Source organism: Fringilla coelebs, assembly GCF_963513975.1.
Source record: "Fringilla coelebs genome assembly, chromosome: 3".
NCBI lineage: Eukaryota > Metazoa > Chordata > Aves > Passeriformes > Fringillidae > Fringilla > Fringilla coelebs.
In genome coordinates, this window is record NC_140030.1 from 90,324,719 (window position 1) to 90,341,955 (window position 17,237).

Sequence of the window (17,237 nt, forward strand, 5' to 3'; positions counted from 1 at the left end):
ATGTACAGTCACTTTTCATGATGAAAAATAAAGATTATTTGAGAAAAGTTAGTCTTACTCAAAAATTTCCATCTTTTTTTTTTTGTTTGCTTTTTTTGGTGGTTTTTTTTTGGTTTTTCCACACATCTTCATTCCTGCTCTCAGTTTGCACTGAGGTGTAATGAAGTGCCTGGATACATCAGGCCTAAAAGTCACCTCTGGCACTGCACAGTGAACAGAAGAAGCCTCTCCTGCACCTCTGTGACACACCTTTTGCTTCCTCCTCTGCAGGGACAGTGGCTTTCTAAGGTGCAATGCAAAAAGCTAAAATAAAAGATGCTGCATCTCTGCCTTCACCAAATTTGTTTTATTCTTTTCTTGTCCTTTTCTGGTAAATCAAGATCAGTAAGAAAAATAAATGGAATAAACGGAGTTTTTGTAAGAGATGGTATTAATATACCTTTATCCAATGAATAGGCACCACTATTCATTGCACAGATGCCATAAACATGCCATCCATATCTTACATTTTTCTAAGCCTGCACCCTCTCATTTAATGTTCCCTCAGGTTTTTCAATCCAGAGAGTTAAAGAATATTTCATTTATATTCCTTCACATACCATCAAGCCCATTATGATGGCTGTAGTTTCTTTTCCCCAAAATACTTAATGAAGAGTGGTTGGAGGGTGCAAGCAGTCGTTTTGCACTTGGACTTTGAAGGCTTGGTGTTGACCTGATTACACTGGGTTTCACAGCAGGATGTATCTCTGTTTGAGACAAAAGAGAGAGAGAAATGAAATCGACTTGATTTTAAGATAAATAAAACAATCCATTCCACATATGAAATTTACTTTTGATTTTCAATGAATGAAGAAAGTTCCTTCTGCACTTGTGTGTTTACAAGACTTGGAACAACACGAGTCCTCCTACCCACAGGTCCTCCAAGTAGGAAAGATCTATTTCACTTTAGGTTACCCAAGTTCAATTCCACAGTGCAGATATGTAAGGATTTCAGGTTGAGGAGCTAATAAACACAAAACAGTCTGAAATGGGTGTGTTTATATTTTTATACCCTTTTGAGATTTGTATTGAAGCTACACACCCACAGGTTTCAGCAAGCAAATAAAAGCATTTTACTGTAGTGAAACTACCTCAACACCTCAAGCTATTCAGTATTTTGTCACAATAACAGGTTTCCACACACAAGTCTTCCCACACACAAGTCACAAGGTGCAGGAGTAAGAGGGCCAGACACTGTAGGGCTCTGCAGCTAAAACCACCCCAAAACTGCAGTGGGAACACTCCCATACTTCCCCTTACTGGGGAGCTTCAAACATCCTCGAGTATTGTTTCATGGAGCAAGATTATTTTGGACAAAAAGGAATAAAGAGGGTAAGAGGCAGCAAAGCACATCTGGCCAGCACATTTCAGGGTGGCACCTGCTATGTTTGCCAGGAGCTGACACAGCTGCATGGAAATTTCTGAATTCTGCCAGATAAAAGTGGCAAAAGGAAGCCTTGGCTGAGTCTGCTGGTCCCTCACCAGGAATTTACTGAACCAATTAACTGATTCCCATCACATATTTGGGTTCAAAATGCCACCACCCTGGGAAGTCAGCAGCCAGGGGCAGGTCCTGTCCCTGTGACACAGCCACAGGGCACCAGCTGCCAGCACAGTGCAGGTGATGAGGCACCAGCTGCCCAGTTACAGCAGCCCTCTGATCAATGACCCCCTGCAGCAGAGGAGGCTGAGAAGGTGAGGGCAGAGGGGCTGGGAGTCAGATCAGCAGAGTCAGCTGCCCCAGGCAGGTGAGATCAGAACACCAAAATTGAGTACTTTCCCATTTGCAGCCCAAGCTCCCACCTCCTGAAAAGTGCTTCTTTCTGCTTTTCTGTTTTTAAAATGGAGCGCAGAAGCTGGGAAGATGCAAAATCGAGTAAGGCCAGGTATCCAAGGAGGAGCCTCTCCAGCCTCTGCCATCCATGGTTATCATTCAGGAGAAAGAGGAGTCGCTGCATGAAGTCAAAGCCCACTGCAATAGCATGTTTTTCCTCCTTCAGGAATGCCCAAAGTCTGACACCCAAGTGCTCACCTGCTCTACCTGGAACTCTCATGGCCTTGGCCAGGCTGTGCCAGAAGGAGACAACAGCCAACAATTTTCACACTGGAAAAGGCTTTGCTTAATTGTTCACCACTGCTTTGGTTGGGGCTCGCAATCACACTCTCCAAGCATGAACACACTCCCATGAGAAGCCTCAAGAGGGACAGGTATGAAACAGTAGGGCAGAGAAATACACAGAGAACAGCAGAGAAGGGAGGCACAGGTAACCAGTCACTTCAGGGCAGAGCTGAAGATTTGATGGCACCAAATTGCCCACCACTTAATTAGACAAAAGCTTTTTACAGCCATTCACTGCAGAATTCATCTGCTTTTCACACAGAAAAGATTTCATGGCACGTCCCTTTTTTCTTGCTGTGGGGAACAAGCATCTCATACTTTGCTTTTTTACTAAAATGGGAACAGAGGCATGCTTAATGTTATGAACACGACTGATTGCTAAGGCAAAACTCTAAACTGAAACAGATACACTTGCACTGTTTGCTGAAGGTAATTGGAATTTGCATTCTAAAATGTTCATTTAGCAATCTTTTCCAATTTTCTGAAGGGAATGGTAGATTTCAAGGGCTAACAACACTAAAATATTTTATTTGCCAAAGAGCTCCAGCAGCAACCACAGTAATCCCAGCAGTTGCATCAACATATAAGAACTTCATCTCCTTTCATCTGCAACCTATAGGAGAGGCCATTTCATATTTTCAGGGTGAGCAAACAGTTGAGGAAGGAAGCATTTCCTTCCTTCAACTTCTATTCAGTTCAGAGTCACTAATGCTCCATTAGTTTACCACAAAGGCTGTCTTTTCTCTTTCTGTGGTAGAGGAAAGTAGCAAGACCAAGCTCTACATTCTAAGTTCTGGAAAGGAACTCAGTTAAACAGCCAGGACCACTTCCCAATGGACTGAGTCCTTCCTGTGCAGCCCTTTACATCTTACTTCACTCCTCCTCTACACATAGACTTGCTTCAAGTATTTTCATGCTTTAGTTCAGCACTTTATAAGCAGCTGCCTCATCACACCCAAGCAGAGTAACAAGGCATTTCAAGGGTTTTGTCTATTGTCCGTTCATATAATCGTATTATGGAATAATAGTAATCAAAACCTTTTAATTCATGCTGCTCTTGTGCTTTTTCTATTGCATAGCACGTCACTGAAAATCTTTTAGCCAGCTGCACCTTGTTCTAACTCAGAGAATTGACTATAGCATTCAAATTATCTCATGACCAGTAGCAAATAACCAGTCAGCCACATTCTGAAATAAAAATAAATAGGAATAAGAGATAATGTTTCAAAAACATATTAGGAACCCATTTTTTAGGACCAGATTTCAGCCTCAAACAAGTAAATAACAATAACAACATTAAAAATTTCTCTTTTTCCACTACGTCAGAAGGGCACAAAAATAAAAACCCAAAGTAAACAAAGAGAAGCTGAAGTCTTTTATCAAATCACCTCAACAAACATCCTGGATTCCAGAAGGGCTTAGGCAGCTGCACCTTTCTCTCACCTCATCTCCTCAACATGTATCCCAGCTGGAGTGTTAGCCTGGTTTCCTCATAACTAAGAGATAATATAGGACATTTAATTAGCCACGGGTTCACCACAGCAGCTCTGTTTTAGGAAGCAGTGATGACTGATGAGATTGAGGGGATTGGCCCCAGCTCTTGAGAGGACAAGGCCTGATTTTCATGCTTGTCCTACCTCACCTGTGGAACCTGCAGCCAAGATGCAGAACAAGGGCAAAGGGAAGTGCTGACCCAGGATGTGCAGGGCACTGAAATCCTCCCTGCCTTACCAGAAAGGTTGAAAACAGTAGGGCCCTGACACATTGTTAATCATATGCCCAAAAATTTCTGTGAGAATGGCATAGCATGAATCTTAAAAAGAAAACAAGTGCCTCCTATATAAGTTATGAATTGATATATAATAAGAATTCTTTTATGACAAAAATAATGCAAGATTTACTTATTTACTGAAACTGCAAAAATCCCAAATAAAAGAAAAAGATCACAAACAAACTAAACTAAAAAAACTCCACCAAGCTACACAGCAAACAAAAAGCCATTTTCTAGCTATCCCAATAAAGCTAATTCAGATCAATGTAATCAACTGCACTGGGTTCACTTCATATCCTCATAATATACATTATTTTCCTCAGATGTAGTGAGACACTTACTTCTCAAATTCTAAGCAGACTCTACAGATATTTTAGCACTGTTACTCTTCTACCAGACCTTCATGTAAGTTCACAAAATGCTGGCTGACACTATTCATCCATTTACTCACATTAAACCTACAGATTTCAACTGCCAGAGGGGTCAAGACAACTCCTCAAAGGCTATATAACATGGCATTAAAAACATGTGGTGTCTTCTAAGTTTGCCCACGTTACCATTTCCTCTTTAGATGCACAGACAGGTCAGCTGGATGAACCATCCCCTGCCCAGCTTCCCCCCTCACAACCACAACTCCACCAAGTCAACCAAAATAGTCCCTTCAAGACACATCACACACACAGCTGGGATGCCTGTAAGGAATTATCCCTGGCTTTATTCTTAAACTCCAGGGCAGGAGGAATCAAAATTCAGTGACAATGGCATTATTCCTCATTGCCCACATTCTTGAAGTTAGTATTTTGACAAAATTGATGTCCTGGAAGAACAGTTGTAACTGCATTAATAGCTGATTTCTATTTCATAAACCAAGAGACTTACTGTTTACTTTGATCTAGTACAAAAAAAAACCCTGCTGGTGGCTGAAATTATGAGCAAAACTTCTAGACTAAGCTCTACACTCAGCTGTAGAGTTCACTTCTCTAGAACAGGATTAATACACAGCAGAATTATTCACTGCATCTCTGATCAACTGATCGATTTCTATCCTCATTTGATGATTAACAGCCTCAGGGTTACCACAGTATTTATATGACTGTGCAAATATTTAACAGTCACTGATGGCTCATTGCAAGGAGTCACTATTACCAGAATTTTTCCTCTCCCCATTTACTTATGGTTCATGTCCTCTTGGTTGTGAACTCGGTACACATTTCATTGCACCTTTTAGACTTAGGTCATCAAATTACAAGGTCTGTGTCTTAGTGTGGCTGAGGTCCCTGCTCTTAAGTAAAAAGTAGTATTGCAAATGGATACAAAGGCCAGAGTAGAGCAGCCCTGAGCATAGTGAGAATCTCTCCTTTGAGCAGTTCTTCTTTTTATTTAGAGAGCCAGACTATTTTTCACATTCTAACTTACACCAGGTTTCACTCTGACCCTTTAAACCAGTATCAGGACTTCTGCCTGTGTCCTGAAAGTTCAACCATGCAGTTTTGCAACTCATAGTGGACAACCATTATTATTAATTTATTAACTAACTTCAGAATTTTAAACTTCAGAATTAATTTAGAACTTTTTAACTTCAGAATTTTTTCACATTACTAAAAGCATAAATCTCTCTTTCTGTGCATGCCAGGTTATGAAGCTTCAGTACACACTGAGTGTTTGTTTGGTTTGTTATTCTCCGGAGGCAGATACGCACCTAAATACCCAATGATACATGACAGGGGTTTCCTGGTGCTTTTTATCTTCAGAGGATTCCCAGCAAGTTCACAATGTCGATCTGCATCTGAGAATTTTAAAGAATAAAACTCAGTTTAAATATTTTACTATTACAAACAGATTTAGGACATACCAACCAGTCTCTGACTTGCATTTTTAACACAAATTTCTTTTTTTTTTTAGCCCACCTTTTAGATTCTCCTTTTTATCATCAATACTTCTAATCATGAATATTTAAAGGCAGGACATGTCTTCTTTCATGCCAGTGATCTTATGATTATTTTTTTAAGTTAATGTAAGTTTTAACACCAGTTAGATTGTAGTCTTTGCTTGCAAAGTCTTTCTGGAGATGGTCAGCGAGGCAAATGGAAAACAGATGAAAATATGAACACTAAAAAATGCAGGTTTTGCTATTAAAAATGATTTACATTGACTTCTTTTTTGTTTTCTACACACTTCTCTGTCTCTAAATGGGGCAATACAGAGTTAAGGATTTAAAGCTGAGACTACTCTTTGTTGTCATGCAACTCTTCACTGTAAACTTTTCAACAAAATGCCCAGTTTTAACCAAGTACTACAGAGCTCAAAGGTCTCAAAGATTGGAATTTTCTGCTAAGTACATGAAAACTAGCAGAGCAGCACTTGCCTTAAATTTCCTGCTGCTACTGTGAATACACAAGCAGAGACTCCATCCACATGTCCCAAACACAAAGTGTTAACATAAAGAGGTTCATGCTTAGACAATGAAGTCGGTCAACTTAAGGCCAAAATTCACAAGGTTTCAGTAAATAATTTCAAGATGACTGGAAATAGACCATCTCTTTTTTTATTTTTAATTATTCAGAATGATTTGGTTACCTGTCTCCCAAGAGCACATAAAAACCTCTATAGGGAGCTTCCAGTATCCCTAGAATACAGGTATTCTGGTCTGGACAAAATTGCATTCACACAGTGAATTATTTAAGTGGTGGAGCAGAATGATGTGTCTCCACTGACTCCCTCAGTAAAATAAGCAGAGGCTATACAGTATTTTATAGCTACTTTGAGAACAGCAAAGCATAACCTAAGAAGTAATTAGCAAGAAAATTTTCCCTCTATGTGTCTTCACTGCAAAAAAAAGATATTGAATCATGTCATGGTATTTATATGCTGACTGGGAATACATACTGCAAGGAGAGCACAATTTTCATGCTTGAGATAAAGCATGTTCATCAAAGGTGAGGATTCCAAAGCATACCTATCTACTGAAGCAGTAAAGTATGCTTAACAGCGGCAAACTTTGATCCACAATAAGGTGCTCCCATAAAAAGTATAATAAAGTTTATGATCTTTATGCAGAAAACAGAGAAGAACATAGAAGTTGTATTGTGAATCATTCTCAAATGTAAAACCAGAGAATAAAATTTGGGTAGGAAGTTACCAAAACTCCCAAAATTTAAAGCAGGTCCTAAAATCAAATGCGGTCTTTTATACGAGCAATGAAAATCCTAGTAAGACCAGTGAAATAGTGGAAGCGAGGAGAAAAATACATTTATAACAAGAAGGAATCTGATATTTTTAATATATTTTTCAAACATAGCAAAAGCAGAAAGTGTGCTGGTGTCTGTAGCATAGATTATGAAGGTGTGAGGAAAATACACAAGATAAAGGCACTGCAGAAAAGCTGAATGCATTCCTTGTATTCACTGTTCATTGCAGAAGCACTTCAAAATACTGTTATGAGGAAAGTATGAGAACTGTGTCCCACTGAAGTGCCCATAGGAAATATTTCAAAACAAACTGGTCAATCAGTAGAACCAAGTTACCAGGACCATGGGTGGAATTCATCCAAACTGCTGAGCAGACACGCTGCTGGTGTTTAACGAATTTAAATGTTCCTGGTTGAAGAGAACAAAACCAGGGCAAATGTGATGACATTCTCCAGTAAGTAGGTCTACAGAGTGGCAGAAGGCTGCATTATTAATAGAGGCACATGGTTAAATTTGGAAACACCAAGGGAGCCAACAAGGACCTCGGAAGGAAAGCAAGTTGAGCGCGCTCTCGTGACCGGTGCCGCGGTGTGTCCTTGCAGCGGGAGGACGATGGCGTGCTGGGCACCACCAGCACACCACCCAGCAGGGCAGGGCAGGGCAGGGCAGGGCAGGGAGGTCATCTCTCCCCTCAGTCCATGGCAAACACAGCCAGAGCCCGTGGGATCCCCACCAGGGAAGAGATACAGGCACAAGGAGCAGGGCCAGCTGATGGATTGGGTGTTTGAGTGTAGCACTTCCAGGGCCAGGGGAAACTGGTCTGGGCAGCCTTGGGAGGGGAAGGACAAGGGGATGCCTGGCTGGCACCTGCACCGGCAGCACAGAGCACAGAGACACTGAGCCAGACCCTTCTCAGAGGAACACAGGAGACAGGGGATTGTTGGACACAAGGATAAGATTATTTCCTCTGAGGCTGATCAAACACTGGAGCAGGTGCCCAGAGAAGTCATGCAGTCTCCATCTGTGGAGACACAAAAGGCTTATCTGGCCCAAAAGGCCCATGAGCACGTGAACCTTCTGCAAGAGGTGGGATTAGAGACCTCCAGGGATTAGAGACCTCCAGGGTCCCTTCCTACTTACATGTCCTATAAACCAGTAAGTGCCAGTCTCATAAACCCACCAGGATCCTCTGAGGGGACCATGACCTGCCCCTATGCAGCTGATGTGGCATCCAATTTGGCATTTCAGAGAGCTTTTACCAAACTGTGTCACCAAAGAGCACTGCTGTCCAGCTGTTACACGGTAAAAGAGGCTTTTTCAGGAATTAAAACCTTATTAATTGCCTATGTAATCCCCAACTGATCTGTGCTGTTCAACATATAAAAGGACAGCAAAAGACGTGATTAGAGAGTTAAAATTTCCTGATAAGAAATTTCTAAGCATAATCGAAGCTAAAACTGATAGCAAGGGCAGGAGAAGCATCAAGCAATGCATGTAAATGAATTCTGAAGGGGTAAAATCACAATAATATATAGATATAATGATAGCTCCTACACCATCACAAAGCAGAAGAGTATTCACGGAGTCAGCATCAACAGCTTTCTAAAAATATCTAGGCAATACTAAAAAGAAATCAAAATCAGTATGTTAGAAAACATGATGATGGGAAAATACAAAACACAACTTTCTAAAATTATGGGAAGTGCACATAATATGGGGGCACCATAACCCTAAAGAGGATACAGTACAACCAGAAAAATTCTAGGAAATAATATTACAAACCAGAGTGTTAAACATATTTTTATGAAGCTTTAAAGCTGCCAAGCATGATGACTGATGTGGGCATTACAGTGGTGAATGAAATCAGTAATGCCAAGAAGATGATAACAAATGAGGCTGTGCTTCTAAAGTATTTTCTAATTATTTCCTTTTTTAAAAAACTACATTTGTAGGTCTCTTAAGCTTAGAGAGACTCTCATTAGCAAGTTATTTCTCTTTGACATCCCATCATATCTCTGTGAAAATGCAGATCATCTAATGAATGTACTGTATTCCCTGAATTGTATTCTTACAAACTTTGGAAAAAAAATAATATGCTCTGCCAATTATTTTGCTGGCTATTAAAATCTGGCACAAATTGTATTCAAAGATAACAACAGAGAAAATATTTCCATCCTAGATACAGCTTAAAGCTCTTCCATCGCTATCAAAATCAAGGATGCAAAACAGTTTGTGAATCAATACCCATAAATGTTACTCAATTCAGAAGAATGGGTAGCTTTATGTCAATAAAATACAAACTTTATGCTTACAAAGACAAATCAGTAACATTTAGCATATTCTACCATTTTCACTTGTCTTTGTTGCACCAAACTAGATCACTAGCAAGTACTATGTACCATATTTGTTAATAAATCTGAGGATTTAAATGTATAACAAAGTTTCATCATGATCAGTAAACTCATTTCCAGATAACTATACATATATTATACAGGTAATATATTACCATGCACTGAAAACATTCTGACAATCATGCCTACACACACAGCATGTAGTTATCCAGATCTAAATTACTATAATTAATCCATATAGTTAGAGTGATAAAACTATATCCAAGCAATGGGGGAAAAAAAAAAATCCCTCAAAATTCTCCCTGCACTGAAGCAATAATGTTTACAGACACATGGCTCCCTGCCAGGCATTTATCAACCTGCCTGTAGCTGCAAACAGATCCAGTCTCGTCAGTGACTGCTGAGAAGAATGCTCACTTTGCTGTTTTCTCTAATTAAGAGACCTTCCCCAGACAGGATGGTCTAGCTTAACTTTCTTTAAAAAAACATGCAATACATTCAAACTAAAAAGGAGGTAGTGCATGAGATTTAGACCACAACAATTTCATCTTACCAAAGCAGTTCACCAATTCTAATTAGTCCTGGAATAACCATCAGACAAGTTTATTGTCACCAACCACAGTGAGTCTATTAAGTTCAGACAGAACAAACTTTGAGCTTTCCATGATGGGCTGTGCTCCTAGCAGGAGGTGCTGTGCCTTCTCAACCTCCTGGTGGCCATCCTGAGATTGAACTGGGATGTAAAAGCATCCTCTCCGCTACCTCCTGCTGGCATCTGAGCAGGGGTCATGCTACAGGCTTCATTAATGAGGCAAGTCTAATTCTCTGCACTATCTGTAGGAATAAAGAACAGAGAATAGGACTTTGTTTTCTGCCAGTGGATATAATGGCCTGAGGGAGAGGATGTGGGTGGATTTCAATAAGAGAAAATATTCTGTCAAAACCTGGTTTTCAGCTAAAAAATGCTTGGGCCTTAGGTTATCATTCCCAGAAGCTTCCATCCTCCTCCAAGACATGAGCAGTACCTGCAGATGCATTCAGGTACACAGGTGGAATGCAAAAAACAATTTATTTTATGACTGAGCTGTGACATGCTTGTTCAGACAATCCTTCTCAGATCTGGGAATCAGTTTCATTTACAACCTGGCACATCAACAAATTGCACAAGACTAAGCAGGCATCAGACCTGGTAGGCAGCTGGGATTAGTGCCCCACCAATCCTCTGTCTTCAGATTTTATGGTTTCTGAGTGCTGTTACGGTGCCTAATGCACTATAGTTGGGAAATGCAGCTACATTTTCCATAACTGGTTTGGCACACACAGAGTCAGCTGAGTCTGACAAAGCATCTAAGCAGCCATTACATTCAAGTTTCAGCAAACCAACATGGAAAACAAATTCCAAATCAGTTCTTGGGCATTGCAACCATCTCATGCCATATCACATCATGGGTGACTTGGTACTCTGGCCAGGTTATTAGTTAAGCATGACTGTAATATTTCTAACACTAACACAGATATCCATTCAATACTGCAATTACTCAGTGGATCCAGCATAGGAAATCATTACTGCTAATTAAGGATCATGTTTAAAAATTCAAAAATCCAAAAATTCAAGATAACCTTAGAAAAGGATGCAGAACACTCATAGAAAAAGAGAGACTGTTTAGTTATAATGTTAAAATCTACAGCATGCACTGAGAACAGGTCACCAGATGATAGTACATGAAAAAAAATGGAAAACGTTTTTTTCTTTACTTTTTTGCCTTTACTAGAGCAAGAGCATGACAATGCGGGTAAGAGCACTGTAATGATTCCACAGAAAGAGAGACTGCCAGAAACAGAATATGGATTGTGGATATGTGTGTATATATGAAGAAATGTGACTTAAATGAGTTGAGGTATAATTAGGTTTCAACTGTTAGACCATTATTTTAATGCTGTATTCAAAAACCATTAACAATTGTGATTTTTTTTTTTATTCATCCTATGTGAGGTCTAATCAGGAAGCATCAGAATTCAGAGACAAAATCACAAGGTCCAAAATTTGCTTAAGCAAAAGGAATCATGAAAGACAGACACTACAGGGAAAAAAAAAAAAGTCATTCTACTCTTGCTGGTAATCTGATGTAGAACTCTTTCACTCAAAGCAAAGAGAAAACACCCCCAGCACTCCCAGTTGAAGCAAGAATGACTATTTCCTGCTGAAAAGCTCAGCTTTTCACTCCTCTCTTTAAAGGCTGTAGACATGTTCTAGTATAACAACTGTTGGATGAATTTTTTTCTTCTGTTTTTTCTTCTCCTTAAACAAAAGTTTCATCTTTTGAATATTTTTTACTGCACTGAGTGATAAAAAACACAGATATGGATATAAAGGTATGAGGTTCAAGTGAACTTCTAAATTTTCCTCCATGATTCAGCAAAAACATTAAATTTAAAGGTACCATACCTTTCTCTCAGAAAGTAACCTTTATTTTGGATTGAGGATTAAAAACATAATCTCAACCCATCTTTAGACATACTTCTTCCATGAAGAACAACTCATTTTATTCTCACAGTTGACACATGGTTTCCTGAAATCTGAAAGTTCTTTCTGACTTGCATAGATTTAAAAGAAGAAAGAAAATGGCCAAAAGAACTAAAATATTAGACAAGGACAATGAACAGGAATATTCAGGAAATTTTGGAGTACTGCAGAAGCAGGTGAAAAGTTTGCATATGCATAACGGCTGGTCTTGAAGTACATAAAGGGAAAATAATTACTCAAATTCAGATTTTAAGCCTCCATGGAGTAAATTTCTTATAAACAGTGCAGACATCATCTGCATCCCAGAGAAGTATGCTGGGAAAACATTCAGTGTTAATCTAATGAACATGCTTATAAACCCTACATCTAATGATCTTAAAAGTTCTCTTCAATTCTAATACAATTGACAGTACAATGAACCAGCGTGCCTCAACCTGGAGCACCAAGCATCTGCTCCAAGAACTGCATTTATGGAAGACTGGGAATCACAGCCAGACAGTGTGAGCAGTAAAACAATGTGCCCGGTGCAGATACAAAAGCTGTTGAGATATTCAGTGACTTTGCAGCAGAATTTACACACATATGCACATGAGAGACTTACTGTTGCTACCTACAAAACTAATAGCCTTTTGTCATATTACTAGAAATTCATCAGGTCTTTATATATTTTGGCTATAAAAAGAACAAGCATAATACAGAATTTTATTGAGAATTAAAATTTAAAACTGGAACAGAAAAAAACCAAAATGATGCAACTATGATGAATAAATGTGGCTATCACCACCATCTGATTGTCACAGTGACAAAGGACTGTATTGCACACCACATTTAAATTATTATGAAACCCCAGCTCCTGATTCTTTGACCAATCCCAGTGAAAAAAAAGTACAACATGTACAGATCTATAGGTTCTGCTCAGCAAACTAAAAAACCAACAACAGAAAAGCACACTTCTTTCATGCTGCCTAGTAGGAACAATGTATGTTGTGGCACTGATTTTCCCTTCCTGCCCCCCGTTTTTGTTAATGTCAATTTTTGAAAGTGAATGAGGCAATAATTTTTAATTAATTTGAAATGTTCCCACAGTTTAAGATCTGTTCAAAGCAACCAATGTGTCTGTATATGCCGGACAAATGAAAAAAAAATAAAAAAATGAAAAGCAAAAGCGCATAGACAAGAAATGTTTATTGAAAAAGAAAATAAAATTAAAAGACAAAAATGGGTGGGAAGCACAGCACACAGAACTAAGAATTAAAAAAACATCTTACATTCTGCCTTAATGGCAGCACAGTTAATAGGGACAAAGGGACGTCGCGCTGCCTGCCGCAGCCGGAGGGTGTTTTTGCAGACCTGCCGGGCCAGTTTTGTCCAACAGGTGGTGTGCAGAAAGAAAGCCTGCCGCGTTTTCACCGCCGACTTGGGACTGCCCGTGTTACGCACCGGGGTGCCCTGCGTGGCCTGTCGCGACAGGTGGGTCCGGACGTGCGGCTCCTGCGGGACGGAACACAGAGAGCGTGACACACAGCTGGGGCAGCGCCCAGACAGCCCCAAAATCACCGCAGCCTCAGAAAGGGATTCAGGACATTGGCAGGAAAAGAAAGACCACTTAGTTATAACATTAACATCTACAGAGTGCACTGAGATCAAGTCACCAGATGATAGTACATGAAAAAATACTAACATTCTTTTTCTTTTTTGCCTTTACGAGAGCAAGAATATGACAATGACAATGCAGGTAAGATCACTGTAATGATTGCACAGAGACTGCCAGAGACAGAACAAGGATTTCAGGTATGTGCATGTATACGAAGAAATGTGACTTAAAATAGTTGAGGTATAATTACATTTCTACTGCTAGAACATTATTTTAATGCTATGCTCAAAACCATTAACAATTGTGACTTTTTTTTTTATTCATCCTATGTGAGGTCTAATCAGGAAGCATCAGAATTCAGAGACAAAATCACAAGGTCCAAAATTTGCTTAACCAAAAAGAATGTAGTGTCTGTAAAAGACAGACACTACAGGGGGAAAAAAAGAAAAGTCTTTCTACTCTTGCTGTTAATCTGATGTAGAACTCACAGGAATATGTGAATAACATGTCTAAGCACTTTACAAAAAACAGGTCTGTGCAGGAAGCCACAGAGCAGACAACTCTATTGAGAACGGATATATAATGCCATCCTAAATGAGATATTGTATAGTAGATTAAACATTTCAGAGATAACACACCATTTGACAGACAAAATGACATTTGTACACCAAAAATGCAGGAAGCACATCCTTGTTTATACAAGAAGTAGTCAAATAAGGATATAGCAAGGCCTGAGCACTGTACAGTTCTACTTAACACAGAAAAAGGATTAATAAACTGAGTTTTGTAGTACCAAAGTTGAATACATACATAAAAATCATTCCATTAAATAATCCAGTCACAGCAGTCGTGTGAAAGCACCATGTTTTGGTTTAGAAAAGTTTGTCTACACAACCTTACCTCTGTAGGTTGGCTGGAAGACAGCTTATCTTCATCTGTCTGTGTGGGCATTTTCAGGCCACCATATTTCTTCCAATAAATCCAGCAAGATGCACACAACCTACATTGCATATTAGGAGGGCCCCAAGAATACCATTGGTGAGACTGCGGAGCTAAGGAGGAGAAAGCAGCACAGGTGAACTGGGGCATGCTACATTCACTACAATCAATCCAAAGGCTGTAATAGATGACTCTAGACAGCCAGAACACATGGCAATAGCAGAGCATTGCATGGATAAATATTTAATATATTTGACACTGAAAGTAAGAACTTGAATTGTTTATTGCTTCATTTTTTTACAAAAGCGCTAGCATTTGGAAATGCATCTAAAATTAATTTCAAACCAGGGACTTTGTATTGCTGAGATTTTCTCCCAGAGGACTACCAGAAAAAAAACCAACAAACCCTGTATTTCTAATCTCACCCTAGAAGACAGGCTAATTAAGTTGTATGTTATATCTGCTCTCATATAACCTCTGTTGAGGGCTGCTATTTCAAGAAGTCCAACAAAAAAATTAACAGAAACACACAAAATACTATAAAAAAAGAATAGTCCTCCCCATGTTCCCCAACAACAACAGAGGGGGAAAAACACTCCAAAACCATTCAAAGAAAAAAACCCAAAAACTCAAAAACCCTGCAGCCTTAAAGAAAAACCAAAAATAAATTTGAACCGAGCTTTGTGAAGGTAAAGGAATAATAGATCAATGTCACCATACTAGACTGCTTAAATTTTCTGTGTTTTATTAATTGTTTAAAAATAAATCATAGAGAAATTTAACTACTTTAATTAATATACTGAAGGCAGCTCTAACTTTAAAGATATTTCTGCCATAAAAGCAGTTGCAAATTATCCTCTGCCCCATCCTAACTAAAGTACATACCTTTTTTTTCTAACAGCACATATTAAGATTCACCCAAACACTTGAGTCATTAAAAAAAATATTTACTTACTGTAGCAGCTTTCACAAGCCCGACCTATTACTGTGGCTTGTGCCTGGTAAGAAGCTCCCATGGCTCCGTTGACTGCAGCAGGTTTCCCATTGTTGCTGGATATTTGATTGGGATTTGGTTTATTGCTTTAAATAAATTTTTTAAAAAGTTGAAAAGAAAAAAAAAAGTGGTTTTATTAACTGGTTAGTCAACATGAAGACAAACAATCTAACTCTGTAATTCTCATGTGTGCTGACAACATCTATAAAATCTTCTCTAAACAGCAAGAGTAATTTTTGTACTCCCCTATTATTTTCAGCATTGTCAGACACTTGCTATGTTAGGAGCTGCTCTGACACTCCAATTTGCAGCTTTTACTGTGCTCACATGGTCTAAGTTACTTGGAAAGCTCATAAAAGACCAACTCTCGGGGGTCAAAGCATTAACAAAAGTCTGACACAGCACGGAATTTAAGAAGGTGGTTCTAGTCAACAGATAAGGTTTACGAGTTGAGGAGGGACTTAGAGTGAAGTATAACAAGAGGAGCAACAGTGCCTGTAACACTACAAGGTTTTGGATCCCAGGACAGGGTCAAACAGCCTCCTGTCTGAAAAAGAAGTACACGCAGTAATACACATGTCTAATAACCATGGCTAAACTCACCCATATATCAGGTTGTTCTGTCTCAGTTCTCTTCTAAATTACTTCCTCTCTGAGAAGGCTAATTGTTTTTTGGATACTTCTGTTTGGCTTTTTAGTATTATTGTACTATATCATTCTAATAATTATTCTAACTTTTAATACTTCAGTGAAGTAGGACTTTACAGGTCAATTAATTCAGAGAGCATGAATATAGCTCCTTACTAGATTAGGTGCAATATTTCCCGAGTTTCAATTTTGTGAGTCTTAATTACCCTCAATACAATGCAAGGCTGGATACATTGATTCCTAAGATAATTATTTGTCATTTTATGTGGCATAAAATATATTCAAGAAAAGTTAAAATGACAATTGAAGAAACCTTTGCTGCATCAAGTCTCTATTTCAAATACCAATAAGTCTGTCTAGTGCCTTTTCCTTTTTCACTGTATCAGCAAGAGACAATTTTACAATTTCCACATATTCTTTATCCTGGGCTCAAGGTACAGGAGAAGAGCTTGAAAGACAATTAAGACTTCCACATTATGATCTGTTGCTTAGTTACCTTTCAGAAATGCCATGAATTGAAAGGGACTCTCTGGAATTAAGGACAGAACCTTGCAATTACAGGAAACACCTAATGATCAAGTTCAAAAAGGTACTCAGCTCTGAGAATCAATTCTTCTCAGATTTCAAATGTAATAAATGAGTCTTGAAGCAGAGCATTTAGCAATCCCATGACCACCACGGATACTTGAGAAGTCCTACCATCCTCCTACTGTTGACTAGGGATTTTGTCTTGAAATGGAGGCAAAAGACAGGCAGAAAGATAAAAATGCAAAAATCCCACCTTTTGAAACATATTTTGTCATCCAATACAGCTGGTCCCTACTGTGAACTTATTGAAAATCCATAATTGTCCACATGGACCAAGGAAATTAAATTGAAAAAGCATAATGTAAAGACTGAGCACCTTATGGTTTTCCTAAAGCAGCCACTCACCTGAGAAGGTTAGGGAACACTCATACTAGAGTTTTTAGCTTTCTTAAAACAGTGTGACTTATTAGAGATGTGAGCTTCAAAACTCACAAAATTTGTTCTGAGATAAGATTAAAATAAATTTAACAGTCTGCTGCTTT

The 17,237-nt window shown here is 38.9% G+C and overlaps 2 protein-coding genes across 4 annotated transcripts in view; both read right to left on the reverse strand.

Moving 5' to 3' along the window:
• LOC311151937 (metastasis-associated protein MTA1-like) overlaps nt 1–10,258 on the reverse strand; it is a gene marked incomplete at both ends in the record, with an annotated part of 46,010 nt that extends 35,752 nt beyond the window's left edge. Inside the window, 3 exons of the mRNA XM_084202649.1 lie at nt 600–746; nt 5,629–5,715; nt 10,231–10,258. Coding sequence (XP_084058775.1) covers nt 600–746; nt 5,629–5,715; nt 10,231–10,258 — 262 coding nt within the window. The remainder of the gene's footprint in view (nt 1–599; nt 747–5,628; nt 5,716–10,230) is intronic.
• A 2,904-nt stretch (nt 10,259–13,162) lies between these two features.
• Nucleotides 13,163–17,237, reverse strand: part of LOC311151753 (metastasis-associated protein MTA3) — a 77,850-nt gene continuing 73,775 nt past the window's right edge. For 2 of the 3 annotated variants that reach the window (XM_084202387.1, XM_084202386.1), the window contains exons 12-14: nt 15,481–15,605; nt 14,487–14,638; nt 13,163–13,483 (exon numbers count right to left, since the gene is read on the reverse strand). In XM_084202387.1, coding sequence (XP_084058513.1) covers nt 13,244–13,483; nt 14,487–14,638; nt 15,481–15,605 — 517 coding nt within the window. In that variant the 3' untranslated portion in view covers nt 13,163–13,243. The remainder of the gene's footprint in view (nt 13,484–14,486; nt 14,639–15,480; nt 15,606–17,237) is intronic. The other variant, XR_014616028.1, reaches the window with a different exon arrangement.